At 39.2% G+C, this 24289-nt stretch overlaps 1 protein-coding gene across 4 annotated transcripts in view; it reads left to right on the top strand.

Annotated features, from left to right (window-relative positions):
- Window positions 1-24289, top strand: part of STXBP4 (syntaxin binding protein 4) — a 67602-nt gene that overhangs the window by 38484 nt on the left and 4829 nt on the right. For all 4 annotated transcript variants that reach the window (XM_027654526.1, XM_027654527.1, XM_027654525.1 and 1 more), the window contains one exon: window positions 12888-12945. In XM_027654526.1, the coding sequence (XP_027510327.1) occupies window positions 12888-12945 (58 nt within the window). The remainder of the gene's footprint in view (window positions 1-12887; window positions 12946-24289) is intronic.

The raw sequence follows: 24289 nt of genomic DNA, 5'->3' as shown, positions 1-24289 counted from the left end.
CCATCGTGTTCCTTTAATCCATCGTCAGCCTGAGGTCTGACACACGGCAGTCGTGCTGAATTTCACTGGCATGATCCCCAAATCAGTATAAATTCCAAAAATCCTACTTACCTGGCTTATATTGATCTTGCTGGCCACAACAGTCACCGTGCATTTGATGTCAGAGATCCTCCAGGCAGAAGTTTAGTTGCCCAGTTTTTGTATTCATTTTCCTTGGGTGCTGACTGGATAAAAAGAAGGCAGTGGAAACTGCTGGTGCTCAGCTCAGTTAGTGCTTGATCTCTTGGTAAAGTTGATTTTGATCTCAGGCATTAAAAGCTGAAATATGGAATTTTAGCAGTTTCTTCAGTTCAGGGTTTTTTCAACTATGTTATGTTCAATTGCCAAAACCATTCCACAGTCAGGAACGTTTCAGTTATCCCTTCCCATTCTTTTGACTGTGTGAGTGGAGCTAAGTTATAAGGCAGAGTAGGCAAATCTTCACAAATAACAATTTTGCTATTTTGAGAAGAGCCAATATTGCTAAGTATTCACATTTCTTGTGTTTATTTGTTACAGGCCTGGTGTGTTTATTACAACAGAATTAATGCCATATACATTATTGCTATTTTATGGATCTAATGGATACAACAGTGCTGTAACTTTGCACAGGTCACTGGCTATAATTCATCAGGAGAGTTTCTGTTAAGTTGACATGTAAACATGGGCTGTTCCTCATCCCCTTTTTTATGCCTGTACATCAAAACCCAGATGTAATTGTAGCATGGACAGGCGTGTCCTGGTTAACTTGACTCCTGTTACTGGGTTAGTGATATTAAAGCTGCATTTGCAGAGGCTGAATATCAAAATAGGTGTCTTCTGCTGACCCCAGGAGTACTGGCTGATTGCTGAGGTTTGCTGAAACTCATGTTGCTTTGTCTTCTTGTATTTTTAGTATTAGAGAGAGAAAATTATTTCCTGCAAGATCCAATTTGTGGGCATGAGTCTGCATTGGGAGGGAATACCTTTGAAATTCTTTCAGCTAATAAACTAGAACTGTGCCTTTTCTTCCTTACTGGAAGAGCTGCCTGGGAAGGAGCAGCCTAATGACAACTAAAGACATAACTCTGTGTATTCATTGTTCTGGCAAGGCCATAAATATTTCAGTGAATTACTGAAATCAGAAATAGAAGAGACCTATTAAATTATACAGTGTATATCCTGAACACAGCTGTACAGCTCCCTTTTTAATAGTTTTCTGCTAGCAAAAGAATTAAAATCAGTGCTGCATACTTTAAAGATAAAAAGCTTATGTTTGTCAATTAAACACTTTCTGAGACAGTACTTCCATTAGAAAATATTACTTTTGGTGAAATAAAAATGCATTATTCCTTTGAAACTTTGAACAACAACAACAACAAAAGAGGTGAGTTTTCCCAAAAGAGAATTTATCAACTGTTTTATCCAAAGAAAAATTGTACAGTTTTGCAAGTCCCTGAAGGTTGAAGGTTTTTTCCTCAAAACAAAAATATTTAATGGGAAGGTAATTTCATTTTTTTCAAAATTAATAACATTAAATTATTCAATGGACTTTTTGCTGTTGAGTCTTATCTGAGTTGACATTTTAAAAAAAAAATGTGTTGGGTGGTACCTTTACACTGTCTTACCTTCTGGAAATCTTCCTTGGGAAAGAGCATGACTTACAAAGAAGCACAGATTGGAGAACAGACACAGACAATTATCTGACAATGTTTTACTGGTTTGGGTCTGTTGCTTTTTTTAATTGCAATTCTGTGTCACTATATGTTTGATGCAATGTTTCAGTGCCGTGTGCTTGATCCACATTAATTTTTTAATGCATAGTCATCCACATATTTCAAAGCAATTTAGCATTATAGCTGTGGTTTCCAGGCTCAATTCTGTCGTCAGCCACTGAACCACAAAACTCTTCTGACTGATTTACAACTTGTCTGCAGAACCTGGACACTTTTATATTCTTTTCAATTACAGGATTTATTATGATAATCTATGAGAGTTTTTGAGGTTGGGTAGTGATCCCTGACTCAAAAAAAAAAAAAAAAAGTGAGAATGCTGAGCTGTAGCATCATCACTGCTAAAACAGTAATATTTATGTGCTTGCCTGTACTTTAAAACAGTGCCTATAATGCTATGGAAATAAGTTACACCAGTGGAGCTAAATCAGTGTTGAATAGTTTATTTGGAAGGCAAGAAAAAACCCAAAACCTTTTGCAGTTATACCTTTGGCTGTGGTTTTGTTGTTTTCTTTGGCTTTAGTATTATTGTTGGGATGTGACTTCAGGTACTGCACAACAAGCCTAAAAACTATAATCTAAACCCTGTTCCTGTGCCCAGAATTGGGTTGGGTTTACAAGAAAGGCTTAGAAGGAGACAAGAAGAGATTTTTGGTACATGATAAAATTAAAATGTATTACTTCTGTGAACACAGGACATAAAACTGCCTTGCAAATGGGAAGCAGAAGAACTGTCTGCATGTAATGTAAATCACACCAAAGTTTGTAAAAGTAGCACTCGGTACTTTGCCACCAAGGAATCAGGAAAGATTTGGCTGGACAGGACCTCCAGCAGTCAGGTAGTGCATCCATGTGCCTCCAGCACCATGAATTATATCTCCATTAATCCAAATAGGTATTTGTCTAGTAAATCCCACAGCCTCTGTGGGCGAACTATTCCCATCCTTAATTATCTCTGCCATTAGGAAACCTTTTCCTTTGGCCTAAATCCTCTTCATTGCAGTTAAAGCTCATTACTACTTCTCTTGACCCCTGGAGTTATTGAAAACATCCCACTACCTTCCTCCTTTTGGCAGCTTTTAACATATTTGAAGGCCATGTAGTGTCTCCCCTCTGTTTTCTGTTCCCCAAATAAATAATACCAGTTAGCTGATTTTTTGTCCTTACCCTTTCCTTCTTTCCTCACCCTTTTATTTCTCTGACTCCTTTCCAATTCATCAAAGTTGTATTGAATTCTGTAGTTGGGACCTTCCTGTGGGAGACAAAAATGGAATAAGCTTGTTTGCTTTAAAATATAGCACACCAGTTCCCAAATGGTGTTGCCTTGCCCCAGTAGCTTCATGTTACTGGTTTGTGTGAAGTTTGGGCTTTCCTGTGCCCCAGAACCAAAGGCAGCTGGGTGTACCCACCTCCTTCCGTGCAGCTGATTATCCACACCTCAGATACAACACTTGGCTCTTGTCTTCATTCAGTTGCACCCTATTTATTTCGAACATTTGATCCAGTTAGTCAAGGTCTTACAAAATTCTAATCCTGTTTTTCAATGGCATTTCAAAGAAATGTCCGTTTCCCAGTGGGTTTTAAATCCTGAATTATCCCTGAACCCTCCTTCCTTGGACTAAACCCCTGTTTTGTTGAATGTGAGTAAGGAATGACATTGTTTTCACTCGACTGGTCTTACTTGTAGATGATGTTACAGGGCCCAGGAATTAGACCCTGCTTGTTTAATTTGATGTCCAAGAATCAGAACATTACAGTAATTATGTGCAAGCAGAGAAGCCAGATAAAAGATGACACTAATAAGGATGGAATAATTTTATGGCCTGATCAAATCAGAAAATATATTTAGAGTATCAATTACGAAGGAGTTGCATGCTGATTTATTGGTAACTGAATATGCATGTTATTCCCCATGTTCCACAGCAAGGAAAACCACAATTCAGTGTCTAAAGCTTGTATTTTAAGACAGTTCTTTAAGGTGACCTAGATTTCAGAACTCTGTTGTTGCTGTTAGAAAAGCAAATTATTCTCTCTCCATTCACTTACCTTTAATGAGAAGAGATGAGTCAGCTTTTGAATAGGCACTGTCTGTCCTGACTTTCAAATCAAAACATTTTATTAATGAAAAACAAGTGATATTATTATATCTTAAAATGCAGATGACCTAACAAGATTAGTGCAGTCTCATTAGGATAATTGCCAGCATCTCTTAAGGAAGACTTCATTAAAAAGCAGACCTTTAAAAGTCTACGGTCTTGTGTAGTTCATAGTGTGACCCCTCTATGAAAAAATTAATTGACTTTGTGCCTCTTCACATACAAGTTGTAGTTGCTCTTGGTAACTATGGAGACTGAAGTCAAAACTCTCCAGAATCAACAATTTTACTGGATGGTAAATACTTCCTAGATTGTCTTTCTATTAATTTCTGTTGACATGCTTAGAATTTCAGTGTATTAATCCTTCATTACAGTATTGTGTTTTGATGTGAAGGAGGAGGAAAGCAACTTCTGTAGGGTGGAGAGGCAGATTGCTCACAAGTCAGAGGGAACACACAGGTGAGACAGGGCTTGGTCTCAGTCCCAGATCAGTGTCTGAAACTCAGGAAATATGCAGGTGGTGAGGTGGGAATTGAACCTTGAGCTCTCAGGGCTGACATCCCTCTTTTTTGACTTGCAAGCACAGTTCAGATGCAGTCAGCTGGTGACAGGGAGAGGTGGGTACCCCGATGTCTCTCGTGTGTGTCCACACCCCCCTCAGGGAGCACCTGCCTCCTTATTTCAGGTAATAACAACAAATAACCCAACCTCGCAGTGTGGGGCTAAACCAGAGAAGTGTTTGCTTTTGGCAGCTAATGCTGAGTTAATTTTCTTTGGCTTCACAACTCCAAGCATCCTGAGAGATCTGGATCAAAGCTGACAAGGGGAGGGGGTTGAGCAGACCTGTGTTGGGAATCAGTGTGTGCTGCAGCTCTCAGGGCTCATCTTGTCTCGGAGGGCTGGGAGGATTTGCTGTCAGCTCCTGCAGTTGTCACATTTTTTCACTTCTCCTCAGTAGGTAGGAGTGAGAAGCTGAGGGCCAGCAGAGTTCCTTAGACATGTATGGTGCACAAGTGTGATAATTTAAATGGGAAGAAGTACAGAGAAAGTTGATTGCCAAGAATGAGAGAGGAAGCTTTTTAAAAGTGTATTTTAAGGAGAATTTTGCAAGAGGAAAAACATAATTGCTTGGTGCTCATGAAGGAGACCTAAAGGAGGTACAAAATGTGTGTATGGCTCATACTGGATTTCTTACCTCATGGCCTGAGGCATATGGATCATTGGATGTGGATTTTTACCTTGCATTACTGATTGCTCTGGGTATTGTCTTTGATAACACAATTTTACCCATAAATGTCACCTTTACAGTTCAGGTAAAATCCAGTGTGCTAAATTGAGGCACACTGTGCATTTTTTTGTTTCTTTTCAGATTTATAACAAAAAATGAAATGTATCTATCCTAGATTTTAAAAACTTTTAGCATTACTTTTAAAATACATTGGCTTTAAAGTCATATCTTCCTGTAAATAAACCCCTTATTTTACTTAGGTGTAACTACAGGCTTTGTTGTATCTGGCTAAAAGGATATCTTGAATTGATGTATTTTTACAATTTTTCTGCAAAAGGAAAAAGTGTTACTTTGGCCTGTACTTACTGTGAAATGAGCTCAGCAGAGTAGTTCTGTCTCTCAATTGTAGGTGGTTCATTCCAGCCCCCTGAGCAGTTTTAATTGCATCATCAGTGCAAAAAAGTAAGATATTACTTAGCAAGAAAGGCCTATCATGTAATACTATTGCTTTTTAAATCTCAGACAATTTCTGCTCAATTCTAATTTTAGCCAGTCATTTTAATTTGTTACCAATGAATGCTTTCTAATTAAACTTATATTTAACGATCACATGCGTCAGTGAGCAATGTGAGATGACAGTGATGGAAGTGGGTGGATCACACAATAGATGGTGACAAGAGGAGTTGATCCAGTAAAGGAAAGGAGGAGATGGATGAATTCTGGAACAGAGGGATCAGGGGAGCAAGAAAGGAGGGAAATATTAGAGCTGGGCCATACAGTTATCCCAGGCTGTTTCCTAGTTGTGAAAGCCCTGTGTGCAGAGCCTTGTGTTTCTGGAATGAGAATGTGTTATTCCAGATTCTTTTTAATCGGCTGAAAGTGGATTGTACCAATTGAGAACAAGAATGTTCTCAAGAGAGTACTTAACTTCTGTGAATTTAACTATGTTTTTAGCCTAATGGCATTGGTGTAGAATTCCCCAGTGATGGGCTCTTTCTCTAATTTGAGGATTGATAATGTGTTTTCTGTCTTCTCTTCAGCAGTTTGAGATTCACAGGTATAAACAAAATGAATTTCAATTTCACTTATGCAAATGTTCATCAAAAATTGCTTTGGAACTTGCAGTGTATTCAGTCAGCAATGGAAGCAATAACGTGTTCTTGACTAATCCCAAATAGACAACGTCATGTCACTAGTGGGAGACTGTAAAAGAAAAAGCCTGCAATGAATTCTTAGAAAGGAATATTTTTTTAGAAGCTGGACAAGACTGAAAAAAATGTACTAGGGAACGTGCTTTTACCATTTTTAAGACTTTACCAGGGAGCTCTCCCAGCTCTGTGATCCTCGGGTGCTGTATTTCTCTTGCTGTGTCACTGATTGAGACTCTGTTATTGCAGCCCTTAACACTGAAATAAAACAAAACATCTTAGAGTTGGCAAACTAAAGGCAGATGGGAGCCACTGGAGGATAAGGAGCACTGGTATGATTTTTTTTTCTTAGCAGCCTTCTCTGTGAAGGGGCAGATTGCTGCATTCTGCAGTTTTCTGATTTTTTTTTCCACCTTATCCACAGATTCTTAACCACAATAAGCAAAATAATTTGGGAGTAACTGATCACTGCATTCTTTGGTATTTTCAGTGGACAGGCAGTAGCATTTGAGAAAGAAGCAGTGTAGGTGAAAAATACAAAAATAATTGTTGGATAATCAGGGTGTTAAGAGCATTTTTAAAAGCAAATAATAACAGCCAGTAGATTATGCAAAATCCAGTGTTTGGTCAGAATGAGGTGGTCTGAAACTCCTCCCTGCTTTCACTCTCCCTCACTTTTGAGGGCTGATGCTCTCTTGACCTAATGACTAAACAGATAAATGACTAAAATAACAGTAAAGGTGAGGGACATATTGCTTCATGGTATCTTGGCCTCCTCAAAACCAGTTGTTGAACACCTGACTATCAAATGTGTGGTATGTGGAAAGGCCTTGGAAGCCAAATGTGATACATACTGATTTTATTAGAAGCACGTTGAAATAAGCTTGTTTTTTTCCATGCAAGTTGCTAATTCATTACTTTTTTTTTCCTGAAAGGTGATGACATCACATAAAAAAATAATCATTACTAGAACTTTGAATTCCTTTCATGTCAGCATTTGAAGGGATGCAGTCTTCCTCCAGCTTTTTGTGTGCTGCAAGAAATTTTTCCACCAGTGTAGGTGCTCATGTTCCAGCCTGTGACAGCAGGTAATGCCATGGGATCTGCTCTTTACCCCTGGCCAAAGGAGGACTTACCCAGCAGTGAAACAAACAGTAAAATGAAGTAAAAATGAGCATCAGCTCCTCTGTTTGCTACTCATCTTAATAACTGTCTGAATTGCTTGGAACCTTCAGACCTGGAGAAAATTAGTCTTTATTTGAAAAATACGTAGTTTGGGTTTTTCTTGTTGCATTTCCAATATTCAGCTTCTGAAGAGGTACAATTTTAAAGTTAATTATCCTTTATGAAGACACGTAGCAGCAACTTCATTGCTCAGCTGAATGTAGCTCTCACTTATTTCTGAAGAATTTAAGTGCACACATTGGGCAGAGTTTGTTCTAAATGTGGAGTTCCCTTGTTGAGTAGGAGAGGAATATTCTTATACTAATGTCTGATCACATGTACTCTTTGAGGTCATTCTTAGTTCCTTAAATCAGTCAGTTGACTGGTCATTGTTCTTATGTTTCAATTGCTGTTGTATCCAAACTGTTTCTAATTAACTGTACCAAGCTCTTCACAGACAAATTTTAGAATAGAAGAAAGATATTTATAACAGTTTGTAATTTCAAAATTACCAAAAAGATCTTAAAGTTGATCATATAATCCTTCAGCATGAGAAGGAAACTATTTAATAACTCATTCTGTATTGGAACTTGGTTTGTAATTGTTTTAATAAGAGATTAATGGGTTTGCCAACATAGATGGGTCAATATTTTGTGATTTATAGGCAGTGGGAATACACAAGCTCATCTTTCACCACGCCCTGAATATCCAAAGTAAGACAAATATTTTTCCTGAAGCATGGTTTCTAGGAACAGGACTGAAGGGAGACAAGCCAATCTGCCAGCCATACTCTAAATTAACATAAATTTCAGCTGCTAGTATTTCCCACATGTCTCCACTTGAAGACTACTGACTCCATCTTTGTTTTATTAAATTACCAACAACAAAAGAAAAAAGCAATTTCTTTAAAATGGAATTTGATATGTGAAAGAAAGGAATGGAATGTCCCCTTAGCAGAGTATTATTCACGAAAGGAAACACATTTGGTTTTGGGAAGAGCACTTGAAGTGGTCTAAAGTGACACACAAGCAAATGCCAGAAGAGCATACTCACTTCTGAAAGCTGTTTTTCTGAATCTGATTGTTCATATTTAATTCCCCAAAAAGCAATAAAATACAGTTTATATTATTGATAGCCTCAAAAAAATAAAAGGCCATTTTTTGCCAGCACCCCACTGACAACGCTCGCCAAACAAGGGTGGATATTTCTCCACAGAGTTTTGCTTTAGCTGTGTCAAATTACATAAATGTCTGGGATATTCCCATATTCCAGTAGCACTCTGGAGTCCAAGACCAGATAAGTTAGAACCCCCAAGTCAGACCTTCAGCTTTCCATCCCCTTTGCTTTGCCCAGGTAGCTCAAAAGGGAAGAGCCAAAGACATTGGAGATCTTTAACAAATTTTGCTTCATTACTGAGGCCACATGAGGAAGGTTTAAGTGTTGATAAGAGCTGAAATTGGTGGCTATTGAAAAGAGATCAGAATTCAAACCCACATTTATCAAGTGACAGAGAAAACTGGGTTTAATGTCCTGTGGCACATCTTGGATATCAGAAATCCTTTTAGCAGGTAATTCCTGTTCCTTAAAAAAACTTCATCAGTTTTGAGAATCTAATATTAAATATAAATAAATTATAAGGAGAGAAATAAAGGGTATGAGCTAGCCCATCCTCTTGTGCATTAAAAAGATGTGTACAACTGGAAAACTTGTAAAAGGTAAAAGGATATGTAAAAAAGACATCCTTATTTCTGTTGTTGGTCACAGAATGGTTCATTGTGAAACAGAATATTTGTACAATGTGGCTTTTGAATTCCAGATAGACACTACATCCCTTAAGCTTGATACTTGCTATTAATTCCAGGTACAGCCACGAGGCTGTTTACCCCTAACAGGAAAGGAATTGCAGCCAGACATCCTTTTAATGGTGGATAACAGAGCTGTGCACAATGCTGGAAATTAGTTTGTGCTTCACAAAAGAGTGTTTAGGGTGAGGTTTGCACCTCTGGTAGGCAGCTGTCCCTAAGCACTCCTTCCAGATTCATCACTGGTGTTTGGTGCCTGCTTGTAATGGAAGGAGGGTTTTAAAGTCAAGGCCAAAATAAAGCACTTAAAGAAATACTAATCTTTAAGCATCTAAACAGGCCAAATCTAGATAGAATCCTACTGCACAGTGCGTTTTTTTTTTTTAACAATTCTTACTATAGTCTCTAAATCTCTCATTTCCTTTGAGTAATTTTATCAGAAAATAAGTGAAATAGAAGGTATTTGGACTGCAGTATTTCCATGTTAGGGAAATAACTGCAGCTTTGAGTCAACTGAATATTCTGCTCTGGCATCTACTTTACTGGCTTCATCTGCTGATCTGCACATATCTTTTGCTGTAATAATTTTTAACTAACTTATTGAGGAAAGAAACCCCACCCAGCTGCATTACTGCAGAGTTTATAGGTTCGATAACTGATAACCAGGGAAAAATGAGGCTTTTTCCTATTATCTGTACTTCCCCCTTTTTCCTTTAGAGAGACAAACTTTGATCATGCTGTGTGCAGCTGTTATTGAGGGAGAGTACACACATCCTGCCTTGGGAACAGGAGGCACAGCCTTTAATGTCTGTCACTTCAGGGAAGTTTATCACTTGGGCTGATGCTCATCTTTCTTCCTGCAACCCACCCAGTGCCAGCGCCGGTGCAGTTTGTTTGTCCTGTTAACCCAGGGAAGTGATAAAGAACCATGAGCTCCACACTTACCAAGGATCAGGAGGACTCTGTTTGCCCAAAGGCTTCATTTCCTTTCAGCTTTATATAATGTTGACTTTCCAGCAGTTGTTATCCCAGCTGGCATCTCGCAGGGAAGGAGGGAAGCAGTCACCAGGGATCCTGACTGGCTCAATGGGACCAGCTGCAGCAGAGCTGGGGCACAAACAACAGCAACTGGTTTCTTGTTGGTCTTTTTTCACATAGAACTATAGACTTTTTTTTTTGCACTAACCCTAATTAAATGCATATACTCAGAACAAAATACTGGTAGTTTACAATGTGATTTGACTGAAATGCACTCTCTCAGGAGACTGTTCTTCCTTTTACATGCACAACTGCTTTTGCAGCTTTACCTTCCAGAAGGTAAATAATCACAAATATTTGAATAGCAAGAAACCCTGTATTTTCTGCTGAAAAGAACTAGTTTTTAAATACTGTAAATCTGTAATCTTTCAAGATGATCTATGCAGACAACTGCAGCCGAGATTTATTATTTATGAAGATTCATCAAAGACTGTAGCAGTTCACACAAGAAATTCTAAATATGCAGGAAATCTGAGATTGCTGGAGTTTATGTGGGCTAAACCCTGTATCTTTCAGACTGTATTTCTGACTGTTTCAGCTCCTTTACCTCCCATTTATTCCAGGTGAGAGCTTAGCAGTCTTTCAAAGCAGGTCCTGGGACAAACAACAAATTTGACCCTGGAGGGTGTGAAAAAATAGAGCATGAGGAAGTAGATCAACTTATGAATGATTCATGGAGACAGCGAGCTTGAAGGAAGTGGAGATCATGTCTGGGGAAATAGGATGCAAAACATGAGAGCCTCCTGGCTACCATGGGAAATACAAGAAATAGAACTACAAATCTGAAAGGGAAGGAATGGAGTAAAGGGAACAGCAGTGAAAAACTAGTGGAGAGTAAAAATGTGGCAAATCAATGCATTAAAAAAACCCTACAGATGTAGTGGAACCTTGAAGCAAAGAACAGACAGGATATACAGTCTAATGCATATAAAGTCAAAAAGGGAGATAAAGCTGTGGAGATATCTCCAGAGTTTCATTTCTAGGTGACAAATGTATTCAGTGTTTTTGAAAAGCATAGTCTTCAGTGGTTAAGGGAAGAATGCAGAACATCAGTTACCATTGCTACCTACGTGCTGTTCTTCGTTTAGAAGGGGAAAAAAGGGACACAATTTTAATCAGATCACTAGTGAAAAAGTGTAATTATCACTGATGAATGAAACAGGTGATGTAGGGGATCCATGTGAGCACAGAGCAGATGCTGAGCTTTTATTCATAATTGAGCAAATCCATTGTCATTTATTTTGGATGTGTGTGTTGCAGGCAGGAGCGAGGAAAGGCCAGGGCAGATGGAAGCAATTGAGGGATGAATCCTATTGCCATTTAAATCATCAGAAAATATCCATGTTGAATAAAGGTCCCGTCTTTCATGGGAGAGGAAGGAAGAACTAGTGATCATGTCTAGCATATTTATAACTTGAAACATCCTTTTCTTCCTTCCTTCACAATGGAGCCAGAGCCTGAAAACTGCTCCACAGCAGGTACCTTGTGTTTAAAGGGAAGTGGCTGTGGATTATTCTCTCTGCAAGGTAGTAGGTGGCATGTTTTGTGGAACAGATTGTATAGATCTGCTCTAAACTGAAAATGGGAAGAAGCCTGAGACAAGTGACTAATGGGGTAAAAGTGAGAGGAAAAAAATTAATCCAGTGGGCTTTTTCAAGCTGCACTGAATAATCATGGTGCTGTTCTTAACCCTTACCTCTCAAGTTCCCTTCCTGAATTCTGGAGTCCTGGTTCCTTGCTGCTCTTCACTTGGTGCCTACAGGTATAATTCCTCCTCAGGTGGTTTGTACCTGCTTCGTTCTGCCAACTCCTTGCCCTGTTTCTGTTGGAGAACTGAGGTTATGGCTTTCCAGATTTTTAAGAAATAAGGACCCACTAGAGACAAAGGTGTGACAACAGAAACAAATGAGCCTTTTAAAAGAATTTTTAAAAAAATACGTATGTGTGCACTCAGGGCAGCCCTCGGTAGGAAGCAGCTCCCAAAGCTCATCTGGTGCGTGCAGTCCAGCACATTTCCCAAATCAAAGCTTCCAATCTAAAGCAGGCTCACAGATGGTTCTAATGAGCTGGTCTTTGAGATACACTTGAACTGGAACAAAAATAGTTTAACTCCTGAGACACTCACATTTGGAGATGACTTTCAAGCAAAACTCCTCCTCCGGAACAATTTTTCTCGCATATTTATATTTTCTATATATTTCTGGTCTCCAAAAAAAAGCGATTTTTCAGGACCTTGCACTTTATATACTTTACAGTACAGTATCCCAAAAGCAGGAGCATTTTTACACATTGACTGCTGCTTCTTTCTCCAGCACTTTTCAAACCCTACAAAAAGTTGCTTTTGAACAAATGGTAATTAAAAAGGTAAAGATTTGATAGGAAAATTTAATTTTTAAAGGGATATAGTATAGCACCCTACTAAAAGTATTACTCATCATTCTCGTAACAAAAATACCTTCAAACGGTTTATAGCTTTGTAGCACAGCAAATATTTGTTAAATTGCACTGTTTACATTATTATTTGTTGCAAAAATAGCAGGAATTTATAATGTTTTTATGACATGGTTTGAGATTATAGTGTTCTAACTTTCACTGTTTCAAAACTGTTCTGTGTGTCACTTGAGCTTAGAGAGACATCTTATTTCTTTATCTCCTCTTAGGTCTGCCTTATGGATGGGAAGAGGCTTATACAGCTGATGGAATCAAGTATTTTATCAAGTGAGTAGTTCTGGGGAAAACGGGTCAGAGTAGTAATAAAAGCACCTCAAACTAAACACAGTTTTAAACCTAGAATCAGTGGAGAAATTTATTGTACATTGTACTGTATGCTGGGGTTTTTTCCAGAACATAGTGAAAATTAATTTGTATAATAGAGGGGTTTTTATTATTCCTCTAAACGATTGAAGCAAATGGTGAAAAATACAATTCGTCTCCATTCCATATATATCATGGATTTAATCAACAGCAGATTGTTTTAGCTGCTGAAATTTGCATATAGTTTAATTTTTATAGATGCCAGAAAGATGCCATTTTGCAGGTGGATTTCTGCAGTCTGCTAAAACAGAGGAAGGGCAGCAAATAAATTACTTTTATCCCAAACTCTTATAAAAGTCAGGTAAACAACATTGAATTTGATGCATTAACTAGGCAAGAAAAGCAGGGACCTTTTTTTTCCCTTTTTTTCAAGCACACTGCTCTGCTGTCCTTGCCTCACCCCGTGCTGCCTCAAGCAAGATCTATGAAAGCAGACATGGTTTTTTTTCTGCAGAGGTTTCCAAACACACTGTATATGATCCTGCATTCCAGCTCTAATCAAAGGGTGGCTTTTCTTTGCAGACAGATGTAGGTTACTACATAAGATTTATACCAAAAAAAAATTGTAGAAAAATAACTTAGGAAATGAAAGTGAATTAAAATCCAATTTCATAGCAGTGGAAAGAAATACAAGAGCAACTATTAAAATAGAGCACTGTTCCCTTGGGCTCTGTCTGTTCATGCAGAGAGCCATTGTAGGACAGTTGGGAAGTTAAGGTGGATACTTTTCTGGGTAATACCCTGGGTTTATACCTGTGTGACTGCAAACTGAGCTTGAAGATAGTGTCATCTATCAACAATAGCAAGTAAAATTTAGAATCAGAAGAGAAGAGATGTCACATTCTTGAAACATCCCCCCATTCCTGTTTTATTTTTGGGTTTGTTGCTGTGCTTCTCGCTCACGTAGGTATGTGGATGACTCAGCAGAAAGCTGATGTGCTGAATGTGTGCAGGCATTTCCTCCTGAGCTCTGCACTTGGATGCTGAACCATTGCAGAGGTGACAACCAGATGCTTATTAGCAACAGTAGAATCTCAGCTACTCTAGGTGGTGGAAGCCTAATTTGCACCTTATCCCCACTTGCTGAAACCACAGATTTGAACTCAGGGTTTCACGTGAGAAAGCTTTTTCAGGAATTTTGGCACATCTGATTGTAAATAAATCATGAATTTTCTGCCCTCTCCATGTGCTCCCAGCACTGCAGGTGAGAGTGCCCCAGGTTTGCCATCACTGTTACCTTCTGTAGTCTGTCCTATAAAGTTCTGCCTGTGGCAGACAAGTCTTTGCGTGGCAGACAAGGCAAGTTTACCCATTTTAATTGCAGAGAAGGGTTTGAAATCACCCTTTATGGCTAAAAACTTCTTCTGAGTGGAGTCACCACAAGTGGTGTTCAGAGCTGTTAATGCAGTTCATTGGAATGGAATTAACTGAGCATTTCAATAGCACATCAAGGCAATTAATATTATTTTTAACTATTTCCTTATTTTGCTTTCATGACTGTTTCCAAATGCCTTTGCAGAGTGTAAGGCAGGCTGTTTGCATGCTTGGCAATTCACCCCTCTTACTACACTGTGTAATGTGTACAAAGGCATCTGAGAAGGTTCAGCTTGGAGCAAGGAGCAGGGCTTGCATAAGTCCCTTGTTTCTGACATCGAATGGTGGAGATTTCAAGGTGAAAACCAACATTGAAAATATCCTTTTCTAGGAGGAACTTAGCTTGAGGGGCATCTTATCAGCTGATCCTTCCCAGGAGGATTTAATCTAATTGTTTAAATGGGGATTATCAGAATAGTTGATACCTCACAACCCTGGTACTAATGCTGTAACCTTCTTGTTCTCTTTGGCTGTGAATGTCAATCCTTTTATTCTATTTTAGAATCCTTTCATTCATTTTTAGCCCAGCCAAAGCCATGAGGGGCTTAAGAGTATTTCAACACTAGCCCAGTTCCATGTATACAAATAGGAAAACATTCCCAAAGTGGTGCCACAGTTGAACTGCTCTCAGATGGGAATTGCCAGTTTTCTTCCTGTGCAGTTGGGCTGTGAGGCTCTATAGGAGCTGCAATGGCTTTGTTTAAATCCACAGCAGTTTTACAGTTTGCTAAGGACAATCAAATATTATTTTAATTAGTAGTTGCCTTCAGTTCCAACATGCTTTATTGGGCTATCAAGTAGCTGAGTCCATAAATCTATACATTATAAACCTAAAGCAGTAAACACCCCAGAATGGAATCTTAATAGCACATAAGCTTGAGACAGCTTGCTGTGAAATTTCCATAAATATCTCTGAAGGGGTGTAGCAATATGAAGTGCATGAGAAATCAGAGTTTAAAAGAAGCAAACCAGCTGGCTTGTGTTACACACTAAAGTGAAACCCACTTATGTGAATAACTGACATGAATAAAACATTTACATAGGGCTGAGCAGTGCCTTGTACCTACCAGGGAAAGCTGTATCTTGCCCATGAATCCTCACCTTCTGACAATTTTTGAAATCAGCCCTTTATTCAGCAAATCATTTCAGTCTCAGTAAATTATTTTCAATCAACCAGGTTGCCAAGATTGGTCACAAAGTGCTGCAAGTGTGAGAAAACTTAACTTTTAGACTGCTAAAACTGGCATGAGTCTGTGCTGGGCATTAAGACCAGGGATTACCATGGGATAGCAAACTGTAATGTAAACTGTAATGAACTACAGCTCAGTGTGCATTGGGAAAAAAAGCAAGTTCAAGTGTCTTACTAATATAATGTAAATTATCAGTTCTCAGAAGGACAAAAATTACACCACTAGGTAGGGAACAGCTTCACTGAGAATGTAACTTTCCTCCTGCCGGACAAGAAAGGTTGAGATTGACCTCAGACATGTTTTAAGATAACCTGGTGTACTTTAAAGTAACAAAGAGGGCAAGCACTGCTGTGTTTTGCATGTAGCAACACAGCCAGTCATTCCCACACGGCACAGATTGGTGCCCCATCAGTCAGTGAGTGACAGGAACACAGCACTGGTACCTGTCTCATCACCAATTTACAGCTGGAATTTCTGTCAGTGTTTATTTCAGCCAGTTTGGTTAAGAGGAGTTGAGATTCTGACCTCATTTGCTCAAGGGGACAACTGAATGTATCCTGATGGGGTTTTCAGCAGTCCATTGCCAGTCCAAAAAAATGGAATAAAATCATAGAGAAGTCTAGATTGGAAGAGTCATCTCATTTAACCATCTGTTGAAGAGTAAGTCACCCAGAGCCCTGCAAACCAGGACTTGGATATTTCCAGTCAGGGAGATTCCATCACCTATCTGGGTACCCTATTCCAAAGTTTAGTTGTTCTCACAGTGAGGAATATTTTGTTAATCTAGACAGAATTTCCCTTGAAGCAACTTGTGCCCATTGCTTCTTGTCTCTGCTGTACATCTTTGTGAGAAGAGGGGGCTGAACAAACTCAATTCCTTCAACATTTCTTCATGTGCCAAGTTCTGCAACCCTCTCATCATCTTGGTGACCTTCCACTGGATCCTCTCCAATTTTTCCATTGTTTGTCTTGAGCTTGGAGGACCAGTGTATTGAAGAAACCCCACATAATAAGGTAAAAAAGTTCATTAATTAATTTTACTTATTAGACAATTAAGACTGTTCTGTTGTAAGAAATTTAATTACTGATTTTCTAATAGAAATTCCTATCTGAAATAGACATTTTATCTGTAAATCCCAGAAACACAAAGGGACTAATGAGCCCTTATAAAGTATCACCTACGTCCAGATGAGTGTGTGTACTTATCAGTCAGCTGGGATGGATTAGGATGGGAATAGTTTTGTAAATAAGAGAAAAGCCATCGTGTTCACTTTTAAAGTTAGACCTGTGGCTGGTTTTGCCCAGGCTTAGTTCAGGTGTAAAGCTGAATGAGTTTACTAAGTGTTGTAACCAGTATTAGAACAAAATCCCACTTTTGTTGTATGCTCTAGCATTAAAGTCCAGCAGTGCAAACAGTGTGTGTTCATTCTGTCATTGAACAGATTTTGTGAATTAGAAACTTCTGGGTTTGATTTTCAAACAGGAGAAACAATCTATGCAGAACTGCCCTCCCAGTGAGGCCCATACTTGCTAATTTATGGTTATGTTCTGCCAGTTAAGAATCCCACAGGAACAGTATAAAACCCCAGAGCTGGGACACTAATTTTTCCCCAGAAAACCCATTCTGGTTAATCCCTCCCACCGTGTTCACCTTTAACATATGGCAGCTCTGTATCATGAGACTGGCACCTAAAATTAGGTAGGGCCTTGCTATTCTCCCTCCTACTCCCACCCACTCCTTGCATATGTATATGGTTTGTAAGGACCAGCTGTGAATTTTGCCCCTGTAAACACTGTTTTTCTAGCATTTTAATAGGGCTACATTCCAAATATTCCACATTAACTGCTATTTTCCTCAAGAACATTTATCTGAAATTTCCCTGAAAGGCAAGGAAAAGTTACCAAATGTTTTAAACTTTTGGGATCTTCTCCCTCAGATGTATTAAGGCCTGTGATGTTTTCTATCTTCCAACAAAGGGGAAACAGTAAGGTTTGATTTAGGGTTATCTTTCAGCAGTTTATCTAAAAATCAGAAGCTTTCCATGCAGGCCTTTTGTGCTTCAGTGTGTCAAAGAAGGCAATGAAGGTGCCTTCATTGGAAGGCAGAGAATTTGGTTTATGTTAAGTAGAAGCCTAAAGTCAATACTTATAAAATACAGGTTAGTAAAAACCATACATGATGTGTTCTGGTGGAGTTTGAAATCATGCCTAACAAATCAGGTTTTTACTTGGAAAGCTGACACATCATATATTCTATATTCAATATTTTATAATATTCTGGGGTTTTTTGGTCTTGCTTGGGAAAGACCCACCATTCATTTTACTGAAAACTGGGCATTCATAGAAGCTGTTTATGATTTTACAGTTGAACTAAGAATAGCAAAGCATGTGTGATAGAGGAAGAACTCCTGTAGTATAAACACTGATGTTTTATAGCACTAGAGTTAAAGGTGTCGTCATAAAAAGAAAATAAATCACAGTTGATTTTACTTACTGGAAAGTAAATTGCAAAAAGAAAGTCGTGCCTTTGATAAGTGTACTCAGCACTCCCTTTATGAAGGGAGGACCCAAACCCCAACACACTGAGGTGTGTCCAGCTTTGCCTCTGTTGTTTCATTCCAGTACATCCTGGTATATCACAATATCCTGGTTATCCAAGCAGGGGCTGGAGGACCAGTCCTAATTGGTTTCTTCCTAGAAGAAAATCAACTTTCCTGGAAGAAATCAACTTCAATGAAGTTCAAATCACAGCAGACCTGATCTAGAAGTATAAACTTTTGTGTGTTCCACACAACTTTCAGTCACTTCAGAGCAGCAAACTAAGAAGAACCGTGATCTGCCACACTGATTTCAACAGCAACTGAAATCCCCCTGGATTGAATCCAGAGCCTGCTCCCAGCTCCCTGTGTAGTGGTAGGCAAGTTAGTTCCACCAAAATTAGCAGTTATCAAAATCATCCTTGTAGGTGTCCCCATCTTAACTTTGATGTTTTGTGGGCAGAAATGGGTATTTTGAGGCGTGGAGTGCTGGTTCCAGTGAGTTCAAAGAAAGCTGAAGTTACTTTGCATCTCTTAAAATCGGACCTTTCCTATTTTACATGTCCCCCAGAAAAACAGAGGTGATTTTTGAAAATGTTTTCTTTTACCTGTCACTCTCAAGTCCTTCTAACTGAAAATAGAGAAAGAACAGTTGTGTAGTCACAAGAAATGGCAAATATTTAAATAGAACTGGCTCAGCATTAACCAAGTGCTAACTGCTATTACTACTTTTTAATGTATAAGGATCCAAAGCAGTCTGCACCTGTCAGCATAATGTCAGTTCACACACCTTCAGATGTAACAAGAATTTAAGAAGCCCTGACATGTTTCTTTGGGATTTTTGGAATTCAGTTTCTCTGATTTTTCACTGAAATCATTTTGCATGACTATAAGGAAAATAATCTCAGATGTAAAACCAGGAAACTTGGCATTGGATTTTATGATAACATGAGCTTGTAATACAAGAATGTTAAGACCTTAAGCTGCTTTTGGTTGGGCAATCTTTTTTCCTGAGAGGTTGTTTGTTTTTTAATATCAAGAACCAAAATGGAGAAACATTCTTTCAGCTTCCACAGATCCTGCACACTCTGTCCAAGTTCTGGCCTGTCAGAGAAGGCAGCTGTTAAAATTTCTTCTGTGAGAAAATACAAGGAGCTGAAATTATTTTATTCCCTGGAATTTGGGAGAGCCATCAGAGGCAGATCAAAGCACAGCAAGGTGCTTTGGGCCAAAACCATCACTCCAGCTTCATGTCACGTTAGTACACGTGTAGTTTAAACATAAACCTTGAGTGTGCTCTGATGCATTTGCAAATAAATGGCACCAGAATTTTTATAAGTTTCCTTAGAGACACAGAACTCTGGGTAACTGCACATAATAAAACCAGCACTTCTAGAGAAACAGCACTTGGCTGATAGTGGGGAGACAGATTTCAGGTGTTGCTTTCAAACAGTGCCATTCTGTCACTCAAACCTTAGGGCTGATTCAGCCTTGGCTCAGATCCTACTGTTATTACTGGTTTTATTTTACTTTGGGCCATTTGTTTATTGTTGACAACTTTTAATGATGCAGCACACTATTTGGCTTGATAAATCTTCTTCCTAGAGATTACTGCCTTCTGAAATGGCTCACAGATTTTTCCTATTAGACAAGGGTTTAATCGGTTTAATCAAGGAATAAATAGCAAGACTGTCTTCTGGGGTTTCACTTTATATCCCTCAATCTTTAATTAATACTCAAGCAAAATCTGTGATCCCTGAGGGAAATACAAGCAACATTTATGTTGCCTCAGGACACAGCTCCATGAGGTGACAAGTGCTCTTGATGTTATTACAGCCAATAAAATTAAGGTCACTGCCATCTTCCAGGACCTGCCCAGCATCTCCTGGGGAACTATTAAATGTTGTATGTTCCTTTTGAAAGGTCTTGCAAGAGAGTACAGGCTTAAACCAATTTTAACAGAAAAGGGAAAAGGAAAAAAATGAATGTTTCAGTTAAAATAAGACGACTTTGATAAATACAATGCAAAAACTGAATGCAAGCTGCCTTTAGGATTTGTGTCTGGAAACTGTTGTCCCTAGATGCTCTCAGGGTTGATTGATAGATTATACTTGCATCAATGTCACTCACTTGTCTTATTTTGTAAAATGCTTTAGTTACAGCTCAGAATAAGTTATTCCTTGCAGATCCTCCCAGCATTTGCCTTTCAAAATAGCAAGAGTTTTCCACTGCTTGACTTGGTATCCCCTTACAGCATTTAACATCTGCTTTCCAAGCACTGGCATTCCCAGAGGGGATACCAAACATGACAGACACCATCCTTGGCTGGCTCTGCAGGTGTGTGATGGCTCTGACAGCTTTTGTGGTGCTGAAGAGACAAAGAATTAATACCAGGTTTAAATTCATAAGGGGCAACAGCAAGATATTAAAAACACTGGCTCTTGAAAGCTGAGAAATAATTCTGCTCCTAAAAGTCATGCAATCCTAGGAGAGCATTCTCAAAATGTGTGGGGTGCAGCACCAGTAACTCCAGGTTATATTCAGACTGATTTAGAAACTCTGTCAGGTAGAGATTTGAGGGCAAGAGAACTAGCACATATCCAGCATTTTGACCATCCTGTGTACCAAATCTTGCTGTATATATCTGCTGTATTTATCTAAATTCCACAGTCATGTGAGGGGGCTCCTCTATAACTAAAGCCCTGCTCTTGCTGTGATCCCATGGTCAGCCTTCCTGTGCCTTTTGCTCCCTGTGCTCCAGTAGATGCTCCACTGTCACCTGCTGTCACGAGGAAAAGTGATTCTGCCTCTCCCTGCCATGACCTCTGAAGGTCTTCAAGGTGCTGGTGCAAACTGGAACTGCTCCATTTTTGTGCAGGATCTCTGTTTGTTGGTGTATTTTCTAATTATGCAGCGTTTCCAAAGGTGCCCAAGGAGCATTGATCATGGCCCAAGAGATTTGCTTTAGCAAGTGAGAGAAACATGAGTAAAATAAAGATGAAAGAGCTGGGTCTCTGAGCTTAGAGACCTTCTCTAAGGTGTGAGATTTGAATTTGGAAGAGAAAAAGGATCCTTGCAAAGCAAAGGGCTGTCCCGGGCACAGGGGGGAACAGGAAGAGAAAGGCCTGGGAACAAAAGACAAAGGCAGTAATTCAAGGCAAAGAGCAACACAGAATCTGTGCAAGAGCAAGCAGGGAGGATGGGAGAACCTCTAGAGGAAGGATTAAGTTTCAGGATTTTTATTGAGGGGCATTGTTCTTTATTTTCCTGTTGTTCTGGCCCTCATTAGCCTCCAGTGCCCGGGGCCCTGCATACCAGCGGGTAACAGAGGATGTGCAGTCTCCATATTCCCACTCCTCTAGCAGATGGCACATCCTCCTTTCTCAGGAACTTCAAAACTTCCCACTGGGACGTGCATGTAAGTCTAAAAACTACAAAAGCCCAGTCTGGAATATATTTCTGGGTAGTGTAGAGCATGTCCCCTTCCAACCCACTGCATCTACATCTCGCAGGGCTTTGTTTGAGTTATTCTCTTCTTTGCTACGTTTTTTAATGATTATTTCAATACCAGTGAAAGCAGCAAAGAGTAAAGCTTCCAGAGTGTGCAGTGCCCGTGTCCCAGGCTGTTCAGCAAAGGTTTGCAGTTGTGAGCAGATCAGGAACAGCTCCATCAATGCTCTTCAGCTGAGCATCGTTGCACTTTAAAGGGCAAGTGAAATTTGGAAAATCAAAAAGTAAGGTAAGAAAAATTAAAAGTTTAGCAAAATTATCACTATGGATTACGTGGGTTTAGTTGATGGGGTGTGCTCATTTAGGAGGAAAACAGCTACTGTGGGCTTTGTGTTATTTCCTATGAGCAGAGTTCTGCTTTCACTTTCACCCTCCATAATACTGTTTGGTAGAGAAAAACAAGGCTCATCTGAGGCCAGAATTTGGCTTTCCAAGTTCAGCTACAACTAAATCCTATTTGGCCCATAAAGAGCAGTGGTCCCTGTTCATTAGGAGAGTTTGACTAATTGTTTAAAGCTGCATCTCCTCTCCTGAACAGATGTCAAACAAAAGGCTCTTGCACAAGATTGCTCATTGTAAAGCTCAAGAACCCTGGTACAGTTGAACCATTGAGCCAGGTGTTATAAATGTCAAAATGGGGAGACAGAAAACAACTTCCAAGAATGCTGCATGGCTGCTTTGGAGCTCAGCATCCTGCACTGGGACCTGCAGCACTTGAGTGGTCTGCAAGACTTCACAATTCCCTGTCAGACTCCAGAGTTTGGCCCTGGCTGGAGAACACAATTTAAGGTGAAAAGTATGTCTTGATAATGCTCAAAATCTAAGGTGCAGGCATTTTTTTTCAATTAGTTTTTCTCTTGAGTTTTTCTTTGAGTGATTCTTTTCTTAAAAGATCATCTGTAGTTGTCATTTTAAAAGAAATAATTTTCCGTGTGAAGAAGGCAGAGCCATAAGGAGGGTAATTATAATGGCATTTGAAATAATCCACCACTATTCCTTTGCCAAAACATCCCCTCTGTTCTCATGTTTTGTTTTCCCGAGCTCTAAAATTTGTCCTGCAGTTTGCTAATGTTAAAACGCCAGACTAAATCTGCTGACATATTTCCAGATCAAATGTTTCTGTTTTCTAACAATAAATTTGGCTGCCCTCCGATAGCAGTGATTTGTTTGAAAACCTAAAAATCCTTAAATGTCGTTAATTGCTCTGCAGATGCTAAATTAGACTTTTGAAAGGAAGATTTGCAAAATGGAAAAACGTTGTGCACTTGAAATTTGCGATGCTGGCTTTCCAAATATCCCTTGAACATTCGAACCAGTTGCATCGATTATGCAATACCTAGAGGTAGATTTGGACTCCCTCTCACTTTTATTGCTGGCCCCAACACACAAATCAGGGAGGATGTATGTCTAATACAAGAATGTTCTGCAAACCAGTAAATCTGGGATTATCTCTTCGGACTGATTATGTCAAAGCTCTTTAGCCACAGCACTTTTGGAGAGCTAAAAATAAATAGCAGCGGGGTTTATACATTTATTCTCTGCCTAAATAATCTGCGCGTATTGTGTGTGTCTGTCTGTCTACAGTGTGAGACGTGGTATCTGGACTTAATGTTTATTTATAAGAGCTCTTTTCCTAGTAAGGATTTTGGCAAAGGGTTTTAAAACAAACTGTCCTAGGAGAGTCGCTCATGGGATAAAGCCTAGTGCAAGTTGAAAGGAACCGAGTTCAAATCAGAAGCATCTACAGCAGCAGATTGACATTGGGGCAAAATTTGGCCCTGTGTGTTTTGAAAGGGGATGAAAACTAGTTCTTTCTCACCAATGTTATGGCACTGAATATAGAAAATTGTAATCCTGATTACAATGCCACGATTCTGCACTATTAAAGGTCTGGAGAGTTTTTCACATTTAATTTGCGTGAGAGCAAACTGAGGTTCTTGCAGCAGCAGCAGGAACTTAGACGTGCTGTCATTTGCCTCCTGGCCCTGGAGTATGTAGGAGGAAAACCTTCTGAAGAATAAACACTTAACAAGGAATTTTTAAGTTGGTTGTATCAAAGCCCTGTGAATGCCTTTCCCTGTAACTCTACTATTCCTGTGCAGCTTCTCCCACTTCACAGGATTGCTCCGGAGAAAATGGAACTAAGGATTCAGGCACACAGCAGGTCAGGGCAGGCTACATGGAGAAATGGCTTGATAAAAGTAGTCGATATAAACACTTAAAATAGTAGTGTAGGCAATAAATCTTGCATTGGCAGAGCTGGAATGGATGGAATCCAGCTCATTCAGCTCCCATGATTCTGCAGGTGTTGGAAGGAGTTCTGTGTTGTTACACTGATAAATTGAAGTCCCAGCATGTGATTTCATTTAAAGTGCTATCTTCACTATAAAGCCTTATTGACTGAATTTTTAAATTAGGAAACAAGAAGGCATTTCCTGACATTGTAGAAAACATTGCAGAAAAATACAGCAAAGATATTTTCCCTTGTATATTTACAAATATAAATATATTTATAATATAAATGTGAGCATATACATTTCCTTGTGTTGTGGAATAGTAGGAATGGTGTTCTTAATCAGATAGGCTTTATTCACAAGTCTCTCATAAAACAGTGTAAAAGGACTCCATGTTGGCTGT

This window comes from Corapipo altera, unplaced genomic scaffold (assembly GCF_003945725.1).
Source record: "Corapipo altera isolate COAL_440 unplaced genomic scaffold, ASM394572v1 343, whole genome shotgun sequence".
Classification (NCBI taxonomy): domain Eukaryota; kingdom Metazoa; phylum Chordata; class Aves; order Passeriformes; family Pipridae; genus Corapipo; species Corapipo altera.
The sequence above is the reverse complement of the archived record's forward strand: the minus strand, read 5'-3'. Positions and strand labels throughout refer to the sequence as shown.